This window comes from Lichenostomus cassidix, chromosome 3, assembly GCF_008360975.1.
Source record: "Lichenostomus cassidix isolate B80296 chromosome 3, HeHo_3.0, whole genome shotgun sequence".
NCBI classification, from domain to species: Eukaryota; Metazoa; Chordata; class Aves; order Passeriformes; family Meliphagidae; genus Lichenostomus; species Lichenostomus cassidix.
Genome location: NC_139483.1, coordinates 105331509 through 105350512, shown reverse-complemented (window position 1 = coordinate 105350512; position 19004 = coordinate 105331509). Strand labels below are relative to the sequence as shown.

At 40.4% G+C, this 19004-nt stretch overlaps 1 protein-coding gene across 5 annotated transcripts in view; it reads right to left on the bottom strand.

Annotated features, from left to right (window-relative positions):
• KLHL29 (kelch like family member 29) overlaps nt 1-19004 on the bottom strand; it is a 389016-nt gene that overhangs the window by 121376 nt on the left and 248636 nt on the right. For all 5 annotated transcript variants that reach the window (XM_085056969.1, XM_085056972.1, XM_085056970.1 and 2 more), the window contains 2 exons: nt 16061-16202; nt 14778-15323 (listed from right to left, as the gene is read on the bottom strand). In XM_085056969.1, the coding sequence (XP_084913095.1) occupies nt 14778-15323; nt 16061-16202 (688 nt within the window). The remainder of the gene's footprint in view (nt 1-14777; nt 15324-16060; nt 16203-19004) is intronic.

Genomic DNA, 19004 nt, shown 5'->3' with positions numbered 1-19004 from the left:
TTCTTGGTAAGTGATTAATGGCATGCTAAACTTTGAAATCTCAGCTACATGATACAAAGGATTGATTGCACACAGATAACTCTTTAAGACATAAACTGTTGAGACTAAGGCTGGGACTAAGGCTGGACCCAGCAGCACCTAAAACCCCCTCTGAAAAGTAGTTTAGAATGCAAGGGGGTCCTTTCTGATTCTCATGACTGAATGACAGGATCTTCCTGACAATTTTGTCTGACCCTGTCCTCTCCACAGCACATAATCAAGTGTACTTTGCCACTGCATTTTGTTAAACCACTGCTACATTTACTATTAAATTTTCTAAAACCACTGTTTTATATCAACACATTGCTGCTTCCCTCTTATGAGTGAAGCCTGTCACTCATCAAGAAGTCACTCTAAGCATCTTTGTAACAGCACAATTGCATCTATGCTGAGGAGCTGTGCTCTTCTCACTACAGAAATGCAATTAATCCCAAATTTCTAGAAGACAGGTCCTAACAGCCCTTCTCAATACTTCTATACCAGAGATAGAAGAAATGTATTTTTTTCAGTGCACGGTCTGGGGAAGATCAGCCTGGCTCTTACCTAAGCTGTAATAAACAAACCAACAATTTCACTTCTCAGCCCATTTTGTGTCTGCTATCCATCTTTAAGATGGTATTTGATCAGAAGCTGAGAAAAGAAGGCTGGCTGTGCTTCCCAATCCTGGTTTTAAATGAAGAGGGGCCTGCTGCCGAGAAACAGGAGAGCTCTGATCTCACACCAGCTCTATCTGAGGAATCTGTGACGGTTGTTAACTGCTGGGACTCCTGCATCAGTGCTGAAAATGATCTGGCAGGATAAAAAAGCAGTCAGGACCAAGGAAGTAGAGTCAGCCAGGCTCAGACTTCATCTCAGGCATGCATTCGTTCACGGTGTTAAAAATGGCAGCAACCCAACACGTGGCAAGCTAAACTGCCTCCATAAGGACCATTGCCGACAGCTGCTGTCACCCTCCTCAAGCACAAACCTTCTGGCCAGCACCTGCTTGCCTGCTCCTGCTGATCAACACAGTTTGCTTGAGAGTTTCCAGGCCTGTTTGCAGAGTTTCAAGAGTTCAAACTGACCATTTTCTCTACTCTCTGACATCCTTCCAAGAAGCCAACTGGGAGAATAACCTAAAAGCTGCCAGAATATACAGAGAGTTTTCTAATCTGTCCTACATCTCCCAAAATGCCTCTCTGAATTGAAAACCTGTTTATAGAAAGATAGGAAGAAAAAAAAAAAAAAAAGAAATCCAATGTTGGCAAAGGGAAGTGTTAGAAAAGGGAGGGAGAGAGGGAAGTGGATGAAGACAAGCTGTCTCTTAGAAAGTACAACTGTTATTCCCTTTTGCTGCCTTCCTTTATCCTGTCCTGTGGGCATGTGGGCTAATTACCATGACTTGTACATGCCTGCTGCTGTATTACATGGGATTTATTACACACAACTCTTTGTTGGGAATTCTGCCTGTGTGGGAAGTAGTTGAATAAGAAAAACCTAACAAACGAAAGTCAGAACTTTCAAAATCTAACTTTTCCTGCTTTACTAGCAGCTTGCACCAGCTGTACAAGTCAACAAAAATTAACCTTACCCCTTACCCCTTGGATATCCAGTAAACCCAGATTTGATCCGGATGTTCTGATTTCCACGCAGCTAAAATGCAATCAAATGCTTGATTTTGGGGGATAGATTTGCTTAAATTGTATTAATTCACAAGGATAAACACAATTAGTAGAGCTCATTAGCTTGCAAAATGTAATTTATTTTCTTGAATATACCCATTTCCTTGGATGAAGAGCTCCATTAGGTTTATTATATTTGCAAAGCTTATATAAAAATCCAAACCATGGCAACAAAGAGAAAATTGTTACTACACAGTCACAGCAGTCACTTTTCCATGTTAAGTAAGTTTGGCATTTATTTATATTTAAATGAGAATATCTACCACTATCAAGACCAGGGTATGGGGCAAGTACTTATACAGAATATAATTAAAACTAATTCAAGCAACAAATGTGGCCTGAAATTAAAATACCCCCCAACTTCTTTAACTGAAAAATGATTCAATGTCCTCCCTCAAAACCCCTGTTTATAATTGCTTAATTATCATAACTAGCAATAGTAAAGGGACGCTGGCCGTTTACAGGCTCATCAGATGGGTCTGCATTTAGGCACGTCTGGTCTGCTTAGTGCTGTGCTTTAATTTCACTGTAATATAAAGGCTAGAGAGTGGAGAAAATGAATACATGGCAAAGTACCTGTCATTACTTGTATCATATTACTGAGGTATTCTATGTGCACAATATGAAGGCGGCTGGTCCAATTTTTACACTGTTATCATTTTTGATATTATACTGTCTAAAAGCAGTGACACACAAAAGAAATGCTTTTATCATTCTCAATGCGGGGATGATACTAATTACATCATCTGTCATCATTATACAGCTAAACAAAACTTTTCTTTCATAGGAAACTGCCATTTAGCAAATTAACGGGTAATGACCCATAATATACAGAAGATTGAAATTTGGGAATTACACTCACATTAGTTTGTTTTCTGCTTTCCCCTCAATTTTATTCCCTGATACATCATGAAAAGGAAGAGAGATGGAGAATTTCTTCAACTATTTAATTTGCCAATAGCCCTACCGTCCTTTTGGAAATTGATGCAGGATCATCTCCGTCCATATCAATGCACAGTTTCGTTCTACTTAATGATACAGACAGTCTGCCAAGCCAGTAAAAGCCAGATGTTAGTACAGTGATGCACAGAAACCTGCTGCTGGGGCCAGATTTTCAAAATCAGACATGAAACAATGAGCCTACATTTGCTGCCAGATAATGGATGGATGTTTGGAAAAAGGGTACTGGGATGTGAGTTGCTTCCTGAAGCCTGACCAGGTCACTTAAGATGATGGCACAGAGGAGGTACCTGAGGTGGCCCAGCAAGGAGCCCCACAGTAAGGCCAGGCAGGATGAACACCCCTCCAAGGGCTCTTCTGCTGCCTGCACACTGCTTCGTGCCTGAAGTCATGCTGCAGTGAGCTGGGTTTGAGAAATATTCAAGTGCCACTACTGAAACAGAGATCCGTAGGGACTATGAGAGGCACAAACCATTGTGGAAGAGTCCTTAGTGCAAACTCCCATGCCTCTGGGAAGGGAGAAGAATAAAGAGACTTCGTCTTTCACTGTATCTGATCATGCTATGTTCTTTAACATAGGAACAAAACAAAACATAGGATAGCAGGTGGATAATAGTACAGATTTTAGGTGCGAGGTACTTACTACCAAGGTAATGTAGCAAATCCACCTAAATCCAGAAAGTATACTTTAAATCACTCTTTGCTCAGCCTGAACTTCTGTGGCCCAGATCAGTTATTTTCATTCATCGTGCACCAGCTACAATGTGGGGAAAATAAAAAGGGAAATTACAGGGTGAATTAAGAATAAAAATAATGGCAAAGACTAGTGAATTTTGTATGAACCAGCCATGTCAGTGGAAGTTTCAGTCATCAGTAGGTTCTTCAGATACTGTAAGAGCAATTAAGCATCTGCCCTTTCATTCCCATTGTCCACATCGGGGTGTTTAGGACTTTTCTCTTGCCCATAAAATGATTTCCTGACTTAAGTGAAATTCTGAACTGAATGTATCTGTAAAGTAAGACGAGTTCTCAGTTGCAATTTATCATTGTTAAAGTGGATTAAAGGATTTTTTATTAGTAACACTTAGAGCTCACTTGTTCATGCACTTGGAGACTTCTACCAGAGGAAACCTTCCCCAGCAGACAGCCAGGCCAAATCAAAAGCTGAAAATGAGCGTGTGATGAGCACATTACACAGGCTGATGAGGACCATGATGAGCTGGGAATTAGTGAGGAAGCCTTTGAGAACAGACCAAGCGCTGGTGGAAACCGCGAGCATGGCACTCGTCCTTTTCTGAGTCACTGCTGAACGAAAAGCTTAAGCCCCCTGTGGGACACTGCGCCACTGCAAGTGAGGTCTCCTGAATGAGGGATATAAGCCTCTCTCTCAGCCTTAACCCTCTTAGCAGGCCTTAATATTTTAAACAGTGTAAAACAGCACTGGAAATTGTGTGAGATAACTGTGTAAGCAGAAGTTTAACAAACCCTGAATCAAAACTGTTGACAATATGTGCCCAAATTGGCTTTAGTGGTGCTATTGAAATGATGCCTGGTGAATGACTGGATGCATCACATTCAGAAGTAGCTCTCCATGGTCAGAAGAGGAAAACCATCTTGATCACAAAAATCTGTTTGCTTACCCCACCCAACAGGCAAATACCGTATTAATTTTAGGTAACTTGAACCAATTATATCAAAATACCTTCTTAAGGCAATGACAGTAAAATAAATAAAAAATTGTACTTTGTTATATTGTACTTCTGACAGAGGAGCTATGTTCATGCTGAGCTGTTCATCTGCTGAGACTCTTGATCCTATTCCTGAAATTTAAAATGGGATTGATGTTATAGCAAGATATTTAAATGCAAGTGCTTTCAAGCTAGTTAAGTGTCGAAGTGCCTATATCATATCTATGGAAACCCAGTTAGTACAGTAAAGAACCAAGAGTGATTCAGCTGGGCAACCAGAGGAGCTCAGTGCAGCTGTTGACACACTGGTCCCTGGTGACCTTTGACATGTTCTGGGACAGCCAAGTTCCTCCCAAATAGCCAGAACTTACGGAAGAGCTCTGCTCTTGCAGGACCAAGCAACCACGTAAGATGTAGTAACACACCTAGGATCTACATGACTCTAGCTGCCCACACTTAAATAACTGAGTGTTGTGCTCACTTTCTAAATTTAAGTAAGGGAAGGAATCTTACATAACAGACCTGAATGCTGGTTAGGGCTCTTTAAACCAAGACTTTGGTTTTGAATAGAAATGATTTGTGTTTCTCATTTATGAACCACATAATAACAATCCAAGATGTTTTCACTGTCTTTTCCTTATTACAAGATCTTTTTTTACATATTCTGTTTTCCATTTAAGATTTTAAGTAAAAGTCTCTTCATCTGTTTTTGAGACATAAATTCAAGATTCAAGGGAGGTTACTTGAACTCTCCTGGTCCTCAGTTCATGGCTGACAGACAACTACCAACCCAGCCAACCACTAGCTCATCTTTCTTCCCTTTAAACTTGAAATATTAATTTCAGTGTCTTGGCATAGGTCCAGACTATGTAATTATAATCTAGATCCAGTCTGGTTAATTATAAATTATATCCTTAAAATGACCTCTCTTATTTCAATTGGATAAAATATGGGTACTCCTGTTTTGGGGGTACACATGTGGTCCCACTCCACTCCAGAGATGGTTACCTCCCAACCCAGTGAGAAGTTAAATCAAAACCCCGACATTCTCTCCGTGCATTTGAAGGGGCAGAAATCAGAGAATGTTACCAACTCAATACATGCAAAAGGACTTCACATTTTTTAAATAGGCCTCTTCTATTAAAACATACTTTGATACTTTTGATATTTAGAATTTGTCTTCTAAATGTGAACACATTATTTCCAGACAGATATAGATCTTCAGTATGTAAGCAGCCCTTCTCTACTTTCTTTAAAACACAAAAAGAAGATTCAGTCTGAGGAAATACCAAATCTTACTGAAATACTGAATCTACTACTTCAACATCTACAATTTTGGACAAAAATACATGATAAAATAATTTCCTGGCTTTAGTAAAATTCTTGATTGAGTTTACCTTTAAAGGCAAGACGTGTTCTAAGCACCACTTTATCTCCCTGGAAGTGAATTAAGGCAGCCCTGACTGATAACACCAAGACACTGTACAAGGTTTGCCTATATGGCAGTTCTGAGAGAAAGAAAAAAAAATAAAAGAAGTAATGATGGCTTATCCAAAGACATGAGGGCACTTCCAGCAAAGGGCTGTGGAACTCATTTAAGTTCTCAAAGAAGAAATTCTTATTGGTGTGGGGTTTTCACAGATAGGCTCTTCTTGGAATGTACTGAATTTCTCCTCACGAGCAGATTTGACTGTCCTTGAACAGCTGATCCCTGGACAAGATGTCAAATTTGCCTGTACTGTTCCAGCAAGTAAAATACATGAAAAACACGTTGTTCTGGAGCTGAAGGAATATGAATCCCTGTTCTTGATACATTTCTACAAATGAAAGAGAGATTCATGTATTTCTTCAGAGTGCAATGGCTCTTTAGATACTGATGGTTAAATATCTGCATCTGTCTAAACCTGAAATCATTTGACTGATTCCTGCTGGAGGTACCTGCTATCCATCTAGCAAAAGTTCTTCTGAAATGCTCCTGTAAAGTGCTTCTCTATTTGGATGTTCAACATGACTTCCAAATCAGAGCTCTAACAATCCTACAGAAGAACAAACAAAACCCTCAAAGAAAAGGATTGTTCTTAAAATAGCACAGTGTGGCCATGATAGGAGAGTATCTAGCAAAAAAAAAAAAATCTTAACTCAGCAAATTCAGCCATCTAGAAAATCCACATCTGTAACAAAGTTCACACAGCATGCCTGAAAAGGAAAAGAGCAGAATCTTGTATTTCCTAGGTTACAGGCAATGGGAATCTACTACCACTGCTCCTCCATCTGTTTTCCACAGGATGGTAGTGTTTTGTGCAAAATGAACCTTGTTTTAAAGGATCCACAGTTTGGGGATGGCAAGGAACATTTCCCTCTTCCTTCACAAGGAAAAGGCCACACAGAGTTAGGTTTTATGTTGGATTTGGATACTGTATATAAATCAGTCAGACTGAACAGGAGTGCCAGCCCACGTTGCTCTTAAGACTTCTTCCACTTTAGCCAATTTTTGTACCATCTTCCTCATCCTCACCCAAGTATTTCAGTGTGCAGATTGATGAGCAAAACACACTTTGTCTCTTTCTGAAATATCAGAGGAGTCATGAATAAAAAACATAATGTTCTCTTTAATCCTACATTCTTGTCTTTTAATTTATTTTGCATAATGCCAATGAGCATTGTGCAAAATATAATGTACGGTCTTGGGGCAAACCCTCCGATCTGTCATAACATCTTGGAAAGTCGTATTGAGCAAACTTGACTAAGCATCTTGGCACCATCTCCAGGCAAATACTTCTGACTTAAATAGTCCTGGTCAAGTACTTCTCTTGAACTTCCTGATTTTTTCAGCAGCCCAGAGATTTTTCCAGTACAGTAGTAAGTAAATACAACACTAATGCTGTAAGTTTCTGAATTTAATACGACAAAACTTCATGCTATTTTTATTTGCATATATCTTTTATTATAAAAGATAATTATATTTATTATCTAGGTGGTGGAAGTTTTGTCTATGAGTAATCATTTCTGCAAGCTTATGTACTCCCTTCCTCGTGATGATTTCGTCACTTGATGACACTTTCCAGAATATCTAGCCTGGTTATCTAATCTAGCGATTTGTAAATATTAAAGTGGAAATACACACAAATATCTTTTTACCCTCACTTGGTACAACTAGAAACCTAACACTAACTGGATGGAGTGGAAAAGGCTTGACCAATCCTCCTATGCAGAATGAACTTAATGACACAAGTTTTATGCCCTCAAAAGCACTTCGGTGATTCAAGGTGTTTATGTAATCACGTATTATTATTTTTATTATTTTTATTATTGTTATTATTGACCATGGCTCAAAGCCCGCCTTGCTGTTGGATACTATCATCAGCAACCTCAAGGCACAGCAGGGTAAGAAAAGTCACTATTTGGAAATGTTTGCATTTCACAAATATGTTTCGATTTAATTTAACATGGGACAGAGTAATTCTCATTCTGAATGCCATGAGACAGAAATGATTCTTCTTCATTCAGAATTTAGACACTGTGCCATGGAGTACTGCTGATTTGAAAAATAAAAAGCATTTCTACTTTCTTGGAAGGAAATCAAAACACCTTTGCAATTTAATATATCTCTTTCTGGAGATCTCCAGAGGTCACAGAATAGCCCATCTGGGGAACATTTAAGTATATACATAAATGCACAGTCTGGCTGTGATTGGACCCAGCTTGTTCAGTTTGGACTGAGCATGAAGTCTCCATTCTCTGACACTGTAGTAACTATGACTGTCCACATTTTAAGTAATGATATCAAAAGAAGTGCTGCGAAGGAGAAATCTTAGTGGCAAATTTTAGGAAAAGCCAAACTTGTGGAGCAACTTGAATGTTCAGGAAAGGTAGCTTTAAAGTGGCCCCAGGCATAGGAGGGCAAGGTGAAGGGAACTGGTATCATTGCACCCAAAGGGATGGATGCAGACAATGATTGCATCCAAATATGTGTCAAGAGTTAAAAAGACAGAGGACCAAGGGAAGACAAGGTCAGAAAAAACAGATATTAAACATGAGTTCTGGAAGGAGAATGACAACTCTGAGTGTTTTGGACAATTAATAACTTTTAGAACATCCAAATGCAGTTCCAGCTACCTGTAAGGGCTTGTTGGAACAGTATTTGGATGAATGGATGGATGGATGGATGGATGGATGGATGGATGGACAGGTGCTTGCCTGGATATTTGATCTGTATTTACAGAGTTGCAACATATGTATTCTGTGCCAAAAGGAAGCCTAGATTTTGGTTATCATCCAGCCCCTGAGAAATTTTGCAGTTTGTGAACAAGTGTTGTGTGGACAGGACATAAAATAGTATTTCAACAGAACTCTGCCGCCTCTCAGACTTATGCTGAATGCATTTGATGGCCACTGTCATGGACAAAACTACATTTGTTAAGAAACCACATTCTAAACAGACCATATCTTGAGACTACAGAGTGGGAAGGAATTCAAGACAACTTCAAATATATCACTGTCTAATTAACTAGGTGGATCGCAAATGATGACATAATGTCACACAACAGTAAAAACAAAGTTCTTCAGCTTTGTATTTGCAACAGATAAACTACAGTTGCAAACATGACATTTATTTAAAAAAAAAAGGTATAAAAAATAGCAGCATGGACCAGATGACTTTTAAGAGCAGTTGTAGTGCGTTTTAATTCACTTCAGCAATGTCCCATTTTTTTTTTAACAATAATCCACATAAAATATTGGTGGTGCTGAGAAGATCCTCCTCCAGTTGAAACATGGAAATCTCAAGTCACTGACATACTGAGAGATGTCAATCAAAAGGGAATTCAATCACCTTTTTTATGCTATATGTTTAGCAAAGCGATGTTCTAGGACTATTACAAGTCCTCTTTGACTTTTCAGTGCAGTAAATCACTGTCTGTCATGACCTGACCGACAGTGACATTAAAAGGACAGGAATTATGGAAAATACCCCACCTCGACCACAGAAAGGTGAAATGTATTTTTTTATCACTCAAGTGATGGCTTAGATACCCTCATCAGCTTTGCAATCCTGTTAGGATTATATTAATAAAGGAAGATGGTAACTAATCTTGATAAAAAATTGATTTTAGAGGACCTGTTTGCTTTAAGTTCATTACTATGCATGAGCCAGCTAGACCAGGAGCCAGCATTGTGCTCTTGCAGCTAAGGAAGTCAGTGGTATCCCAGGCTGCATTAGGCCAAGTATTGCCATCAGATCACAGGAGGTGACCCTGCCCCTCTACTCAGACAAACACTTCCATCCTAACCTAACTCTCCCACAAAAACCAGGACAGAATGCAGTTATTTCTATTGTAGATTTCCTCCCCTACAACTATATGCATACATATCCATTTGTATGTATATACATGTATGCAGACACACTATAGAATTTTATGTATAATTTTATGTCTGTAATTTTTATAATCTATTTATCTCTCTACCTTTCTAGACAAAAGGGAGATTTTCCTAAGGTTAGACAGGCCATGTAGTCTGGTGCAAGGTAGAGAACAGAAAAGAAGCTTTCTAGAGTCTTCATCACACAATATTCTTTAACTAATGTTACTAGAATTACAAATGTTAGGTTACATGTAGAACTTAAGGACTCTCCACCCCCACAGCATTCATGTCTAGAATTAGGTACACTCACAGAAATGCAGGTCAAGCTGAAATCCCTTTGAAAATTCAGCCTTTTCTGAAGAAAATGTTGATAGCTATTGACAAAATGTTGTACTCTGCCTTGTTACTATTCATGATTAGGGAAAGTAAATATTGTCTGAGGCCTAATGAGAATTCCAATGCAATAAAGTCAAGTGTGAAAGGTGCAATCAATACGTGATGATGCAACAGTATTCGTTTGTATTTTTGTTATTGTTTAGCTCATGCTATTTGCTGATGCTTGAAAATGAAGTGTTAAGAAATTAGTGCTACAAGGATTAACAATCAGATTTTATTTCTGATATTGTTATGTTTCCACAGTCATTACACTCTGAACACTAATTAGAATCTGCTTTCTTTTCCCACTAGTTAAGGACTGAAAACCAAAGAATTATAGAACAAAAATACTATGGAAACAAACATCAGTATTATCCATGAACATCTACAAATTAAACCCCATGATGTCCATGGTTAATTTTACACTGCAGGAATAAGTACTGCAATAAAATACTGTATTTTCCTCATTTTTTGTGTTAGCAACTATGCTTTCAAGTATATCAAGTTTATGAAGAGAGTGTATTTCCAAATGTGTAACAGATCTCTAAGTCCAAGCTGGAATGTTTATGTTCTACACATGTAAGAGCTATCCACCAAGGGTTCGGTTTTTGATTTACAACAAATCTTGAATGTCAGGAAGGAAACAGTCAAGGACTAACTCTCAGTTACTCAGCTACGTCTGCAAGGAAACCAATCTCTTCCAGTCCTTCATCAGACTGATTAATTCCTCTCTGTTTGGGCTCAGCTGGATTGGCAGGCACACAGACATTGGTCTCTTTTCACTGTGCCATGGCATGGGACACTGGTACCTTGTCACAGAAAATGAAGGGATGATTTTTTTTCTCTTCCCTGCAGGCACATTGTACAAGTGACAATTTGTGCTGGCCACATCAAGTAGCCTGAAGATCCTGAAAATATGTTTGAATAGTCTTTGCAACTCTGTATTTTCTGAAGAAGCCACATATAAAATTGGCTATGAGAACTTCAGTGGATCTTCCCTGAAAACATTTACAATGAACATCTTTATGTTTCTGAATATTCTGCTTTATTAATTGCTCTGGCACTTTGGCTTGTAAAACAAGATTTAGGATGTGGATAGAAAACAAGGGCTGGTTCTGCTCTAAAATATTTGGTTACATGTCTGTGTTAAGGTGTCATGGCTTTTGAAGTCAGCTAGGAGTATTTGGCATACATCCTACCCAAAGAAAACTACAGGCCAAACCAGATGCCTCCCAAAACCCTTGTTGATTGTGTATAATAAAAGACCCCATTGCATTTCATAAGGCAGCTCTACAGTTCTTCATACATTGCTAAACAAAATAATTACTTTGAAACTTTATTTATGTCTCTTGTAATGTAACAACTTTTAAAATTCACTAAGTAAATGGGTCATGTAGCTAAAGTTAAGTTGTATTTAAAGACTATAAGCATCCTGACCAAGAAGATTCTCTAATCCATGCACAAATTTTCTTACAAGTAGTTTCAACAGAATTAGGTAGAAATTAGCTGTAACATGGGAGAATGACATATCTGTTTTGTATCATCGTTCTTGTTATCAAAATGCATTTTTTGTAGAGGCATGGAAATTACTCTTTCAGCCATGTAAGTGAGATCTCTTGACCTATTGCAAATGAGATGCACTTGCAGTGCCTTTAACTTTTGGAAACTTATTTGTTTATGTATATTTAGAAACTGCTGAGTAAGAAACCTAGTTTTGCATGAACACAGTATAAAATGGCCCAAACATATGCACAGCCAAAGGAAAGATAATTATGGGAAATAAAACATGATGTTTCAAATCAGCTCCCTCAGAAAGTCTAAAAATATAAGAAACCCTATCATATTAACCAGCAAGAACTGCTTTTGCACTGAAGGGATAGTTGGGTAATTATTCAAACCTGGACAAGACTGGATTGTCAAGTGAAATAATAATTCAGAGTTCCATGGGATAATGAGATGGATCTCAAGGCCATTAGCAGTGGCTCTTATTACAATACTGGCCAAGGTTCCTCAAGAAAGAGAGAGTATTTAAATGAAACTTGTAGGGAACTAGTTTGAACTTGTATATTTGAACAGCTTAGTACTATCTCCTAGTTTCCATTCATTCCTGGAGAGAAAGGTATCTATCATGCAAGACTGTGAAATCAGTCAGGCTTTTGAGACTGAAATCCCTGAGGGCAGAAATTAAAACATAAAATAATTAGAAAATCAAGCCACATTGAAACTCATAGAGTTTATACTAAGAATCTTACTGTAGTGAGATTTTTAAGGTCTGGGTCAGCACCTAGTTGTCTCCCCTTTCCTGATTGTTTCTCTCTCATTCAAAACAAGCAAATCCAACATATATCTTCTCTGACTTCAGGTGTGTCATGAAGAATTATGGCTTCAGATGTGAGAGCTTTTTTAGATTGGAAAGAGAGGAAGGGATTACTTTACCTCTATAAAATAGGTCCTGCTTACGAGACATTTGTGTATGCATGCTTCATTCTGTTCTGTTTGTTTGCTTTTAACCACTGTGGGAATAACTCAATGATGGTCACAGAGAAGCTCCCTAATCCCTGGAAAAACACTTGTCTAGCCTGCAGTTTATAAGGTACAGTACCGCTAATGTGTCAGCAGTTGCCATGGATTAGAAATACTGCTTGTTTTAGTATTCTCCTTATGATCCTTCTCCCAGGTACAGGGGTTTCCAAACACAGGAGCAGAGCTAGGTCTGGCAAGCCTGGCATACTCCAGTGTGGAACTCTGCTCTGCACCTTAATGAGCATCTCCTGGGCTGACTGGTCTCTGGGGTGCTCAGACTATTAGGCTAGACTGGGGTTTACAGCAGGTTAAGCAAGAAGGCTGACTAAGAATTTGTAAATTAAATATTAAAGACTGATTAAATATTTTACGATCTTTTTACTTAGGCTTTGATTTGAAGTTTACTTCATCTGCTAGCCAGAGATCTGCTGAAGGTTAATTGATGGAGGAAGAGTAAATAACAGCTGATGCTGCTGGCCCTAAGTATGCAAGGCATTTAGGAGTATTCCTAACCTCAAGTGTGCAGTCACTGATGTGCTCATTTGTCTCACTAGGTTAGTGTCACTAGGGCTCAGATATGTGATCAAATTACTGCCGTGAAAGTGGTTTAAGCTTATGTGTTTTCCCTTGTATTGTATATTTGCACATGTCTCCAGTGACACCAAGTAATCCTTTAAATTGCGTTAATTTGATCATGCATCCGAGTACCCAGTGCAGCAAACTGGGATAGGTGGCTATGGAAAGTGGAGATGATGCCCCTTAGAAGACAGATAGCTTCTACGGAGGAGAGAGACATCCAGCAGAACTCAGTCTACCAGGATTAGAGTATAAATCTCTCCCCTTTCTCCTTCTACAAAATCAATGGTTTGTAACTTATAAACGTGACCTGACAATTTGCTTCTGTGGATTTTGTTTTTTTCTTCTTTTTTTTTTTTTTTTTGTGAAAGAATTAACAGTACTCTTATAATTGTTGGTTAATTTTTGGCTATACAACGGGGCTGGTGTCACTTAAAGCCCATCTGGAGAGGGCTCAAAAAAAATTCAGAAGATCACCATCCAGCAAGAGCCCTCATCATATTTGGGATTTAGAGCTAAAAATTTAAACGCAGTGTGAATATTCAGTTTTAGAAAAGTACTGCTAAGATTGTATCTGAGCTCCTTTTCAAGAGAACTTTGGTAAAGATTTACACATACCAAAGTACAATTTATGTAAAGAGCAGGAAGAGTTATTGGCCTAATCATTTTTAATAGAGATTCCTTGTCTTTAATACAGAGCTACACAACAGAACTTAATAGCTTGCGGCAAATAAATAATTTACACATGGATTGTGTCTGAATACAAATGCATACATAAAATATCACAGACTTAATGAAGGTGCTGGTTTTTTCCAAAATCAATTTAATTGATTTTGTTGATAGGCCTGCATTAATATTTTCGTAAGCTCCATTTTGCTTTACCTGTACATGTGGCCCAGTCGTGATTTCAAAGGGAGGAAGGGAAAACTCTGCAAATGCAATTAGAAACTCAGCACACAGAGCGTAGGTAGTTTTGAAGTGTCTGGGGTAAGACACTCAGAAACAACACTCCACTGTGACCCGGTTGAGGGGCTCATTTACAAAGTACTCCTCGGAAAAGGTCAACCTCTCAGAATGCTCATGACTATTCAGGGTGTTTTTCAGCATTTGAGCCCAATGAAGTTGGTAATGAAGAGTTTTCCCCTTAACGCTGAACGTGTTGGGTCATTCAGCTGCAGTCAGCTTGACTTGTGTTTGCCCTGGGCTCCTACCAGAGCAGGGAGAAGACAAGGGCTGGAGAAAGTGGTCACTGTTGTGGCAGATGCACAACTGCAGCCAGGAGAACAGTGGTCAGATGGAAACGGGGTGCATTTCACAGGGAGAGGCATGGGATGATGGCTGCTTTACCCTTGGGAACACTGGCTCATCTGACAGGCCTGAAAGCTGCTTTGCCCTAATTTCTGCCCAGAGCTTGTCCTATCTCCTGTTAACACACTGCTTTTGGTCGTCAGTAGCTCACTAAAGCTCAGCATTTCAGAAAAGCCCATAGGCAGCACTGGGGCTGGGCTGGCAGGCCGCAGAGAGCAGCGGGTATGCTGAGGGTCAGCCACCGCCCGCCCCGCTGCGCGCCCCGCGGGGCCGAGCCGGCCCGCCTTACCTTTGGGGTGCCAGGGGTCCGTGAACTCGTACTTCCCCACGCCGATCGTCCGCAGCATCTGCACCCCGTTGGTGTTGTCCGGGCCGCCCGCCGCCGCGTTGGGGGGCAGCGGGGCGGCCGCCTGCCCGTTGGTGGCGGGTGCGGCGCTGGGCAGGGCGGCCGAGGGCAGGGCCGGCGGCGGTGGCGGCAGCATGGGGCAGGCCAGGTGGCCGTTGCCCACCGCCCCGGGGCCCGGGTGGGCCACCGGGCCCACGCCACTCATGGAGGACATGCTGAGGGGCTGGCTGTTGGTGTACAAGGGCTGGCTCTGGAGGTTGACCACCATGTTGCTGAGGGGCTGGGAGGGCTGCGGCTGGAGCTGGTAGTGGCCCGGCATCAGCGGGAGCTGGGGGGTGACGTGGGGCGGCAGGGAAGGTGTGACGCCGATGACGGGGGCCTGGACATTGGCGGCGGGGCTGAAGGTAGGCGGCTGTGTCATCCCGTAGGAGTGCGTGATGAGGGCGGGCTGGCTGCCCGCTGCCACCGTGGTGACCCAGGGCGCTGCACCTGCGGCACGAAGGAAGGCCGGCAATGGCGGTGGGCTCGGCATGGGGGAGAACAGACATCAACACCCTCATCCTTCCCCTCCCACACCCGCCGATGGTGCTGACACGTCCCGCTGCACAATATCTAAAGCAGTTCGGGATCTGGAGCCGTTCCCAAGCAGTAAGTGCATAAAATTGCTGCAGCGATGTGAGCGCAATTGTTAAAATACCCGTCAGGTGACGTGCGGCATGTTTGCGGTTTTATGTATTTTGCACTTTATGCAGCTTAAGCGCACGCTTCCAAGAAAATTAACCTCTTTCCCCGCTGCGCTTTCACGGCTCCCTGACAAACACTCTGTGTGTATAATAATGGTGCTCCAGCCACTACAAAGACATTGTAATTAGGCGTCTGGCATAGTAGCACAATGTATGATATGTGTCTGGAAGCTGGAAATCATTTCAGGTAGTTCTGGACATAAAAGAAGTCTTAAAGTATTACAGAGTGCCTTTCCCTCTAGTGAAGGCAGAGAAGTAGAAAAAAAACCCTGCTCTAATGAACTTGCAGCATCTTAATACATTCATATCAACCCCAGCATAGAAGAAACTTAAGGGGTCTTTACAATGAGGGAAAGGCCCTGCTAAAGAATAAAGAAAGGGCTCACAGTGAAGTCTAATTTACGGAGGTAAATGGAGATGGTGCATTGAATTTGCTTTGAACGATTTTCCCTGGTAGAATTACAAATAAGATTAGAGACATACCTGGGTTTTCATTCTCCCTCATCTGTTTAGATGGAGGCTCATCAGTGTCCCAGGGTGTGGACTGATTGATGGGTGTCTGTCCCCACCTGACGCTTGTTGCAAGTCCTTGAGGCTGATTTTCAGTCTTGGAAATGCAAGGTGTCTACCAGAGAGAAAGAAAAATACAGAATAAAAATGTTTTGACTACTGGGATTAATTACAGTTCCTCATAACTAGTAGCTTGCTTGCTTGTTACAGTCCAAGAGGATATCCTAAGATCTTTAAATATCATTCATTTGGGGTTGAACTACATGATCTCCAGAGGTCCCTTCCAATCCTAACAGTTCAGTGATTCTGTGATTGTCTTCCAGGCTTGCGTGACACATCTGTCTGGAAATACAATACATTTGAAAAAAATGCTTCTGGACATTTAATAGATCCATCTTAAGAAAAAAATCCACAACAAGCTAGTATTTTCAGAAATAAGCTGCCATGAAAACAAAAAAAACCCCAACAAACAACCCAGTGGCAGTGGCAAACAATCCATTCAGTGGCAGCTACATAAAATGGGACAATCTTCTGTTTGCTCAATCTCTTCCAAAAATAGTGAGTTTTGTTTAGCAGGAGGCAGAACAAGAGAGACTTATTTACAACCATAGGACAAATTACTGTAGAACAATAAAGAGAAGTGTTCGTATTTACTGTCTGTCAACCCTTAAAATTGAATGCCAATAAAAAAAAGCAGCATAACATCACTGGCCGCTAAAGTGAGTATGTTGGCAGGTCTTCAGAGAGGTTAAAATAACTGTAAAGTAGGGGAAGGAATTGGGCTGAATAATCATCAAAGCAGACATGATCTGAAAGAGATCTCTTGATGAAGAAACTATGACATGGATTTAAATGCTACACCAGACCCCTGCTGCAATTTTAGGGGACCTTCCCTGAACAATCATGCCTTTACTGAGAAAATGCCTGTAGAAAACAAGGGTGCTCCAACAGGTCTCATTTATTTTAAGTCTGCAGTGTATTTCATTGCTAGAAGATTAAAAGTTTTTTTCTGTTTTGTTTTTACTGGTGTCAGAACCTCTAAACCAAGCAAACGGAACCAGCTGCCTATCGCTGAATGAGTATTGAAGAGTGAAGCCATAAAGAACAGGAGACCAGTCTGAGCGATTGCTTGTTTGCCTCACATCTGGGAAGTAATTTAGCTCAGAGATGGGGGTACAGCAGCTCCATAAATGCCCTGGGTCACGCTGTACCAATGAAATCTCTGTCAACACCAGCAGCCTGTTCGCCCATCACGAGTACTTCAATCACCCCATGAAAGGAAGTCATTAGCAGACCCATTTATGCCCTCTGCAAATACATGCACACCTTCCCCAAACCAATCAGTCATTCCTCCTGTCTTTAAATCCATTGGAGGCGCCTGCTGCCTCCTGCCCTCCCTTCTTCCCCACTAGCAGCCCCGCTAGCACCTGCCATGCTCCACTGTTTCCTCCTTCACCCAAGAGCCTCTGACATATCCTGACACCCACTCCTTTTTCTACCTAAAGTTTATCCTTGGTGGGCTCTTGGAGCTGGGAGTTCTGGGTGCAGACCTTGATATAAGACATGGGTTTTGATTCTCTTTGCTCCCAGAAGCCACAACAGAAATATTTCCCCCACTAGAAATGTTATACTTCGTTAAATGCAGATGTTCATGTGGAAATGTGATTCTAAGTAGTTTTTTTTCCTATGATTGCTATTTTTCAAAACTCATCAATTTATTCTTTTCCAGAGTTTGGGGATTCTGGTTTTTGGTTGTTTTTTTTTTAATGTAATTTCTCTGGATTTTTCTTCCCATTCTATTTCCACCAAGGACAATGATATTCTGGTTTTAGATTCACATTCACTTCTGTCCGCACCATTTCGACTACCTCAATAACTTTTGTAATTGAAATAAAAATGAATCAGAAAAGACATAAAGAGAAGACATGAAGACCGTCAAGAGCTTTAAGAGCTCTGCTCTATTCATGATGAAGAAAGGGCAGGAGGGGAAGAAATAAGTCTCAGTTTTGAAATGCTCTCTATTTATAAATTGCCCTGAGAAAATGATTAATCTAAATACCTTTAGCTTTTACATTGTACAAGGTCTTTGACACAGGAGGATATAACACTGCTGGTGGTTTACCAGTTCATGTTAGCAGAATCCCTTTGGATCTAGCTAAACTGCAGCCAACACACTCTGCAGTAGAAAAATAAATAAAACGAATAAAAGAACCACCAGCATTCTCTGCCTGTATATCAGCTAAAATACTTCTGCCAGAAACACCAATATTTACTCTAAAGTAAAGCTTAAAAAAATGTAAATGCGATATAGAGAAATGGACATTTTTAGGAACCGAAAGGAGGAGTCATTACTCAAATCATGGCCTGTGTGTTCCACACGTGGCATCTGTGTGTTGCATTTCTTTGTTGTATGAACTGGGTCTTACCAGTGGGTTTGAAATACACATTTCTCATTATTGCGTGGCATTGTCAAGACAGGCAGCATCTTGTTTAACTTTGTTACAATCCCAAGCTGCTTTAAAACTGTTGATCTAAAATTAGAAAAAAAAATTACTCTACCTTAAGTAATACAGAACCACACACATGCTACAATTTATAAAGAACCCATATGTTTTGTCCAGAATGGGTAAAAAAAGAGAGTATGTGACACAGCTCTCCTAATCCTAGAAAAATCCAGTTGTCTATTTTGGAACTTGTTTCCAAAAAAAACCTAGAGCACCTGACCAGAGACATGTGAAAATTGTAGAATTTGCAGCCAATCTAGATCTAAATTCCATACTTTGAGCATTAAAACAGAGGAAGGAGGTGTCCTGTCAATAAACACTTCTCCTTCACTAAATATTAGATTTTGTTTCACTAAACGTGCTCACAAACCCTGCATTCTTAAGAGGCTCAGTGGATTTAAATAGACAAATTC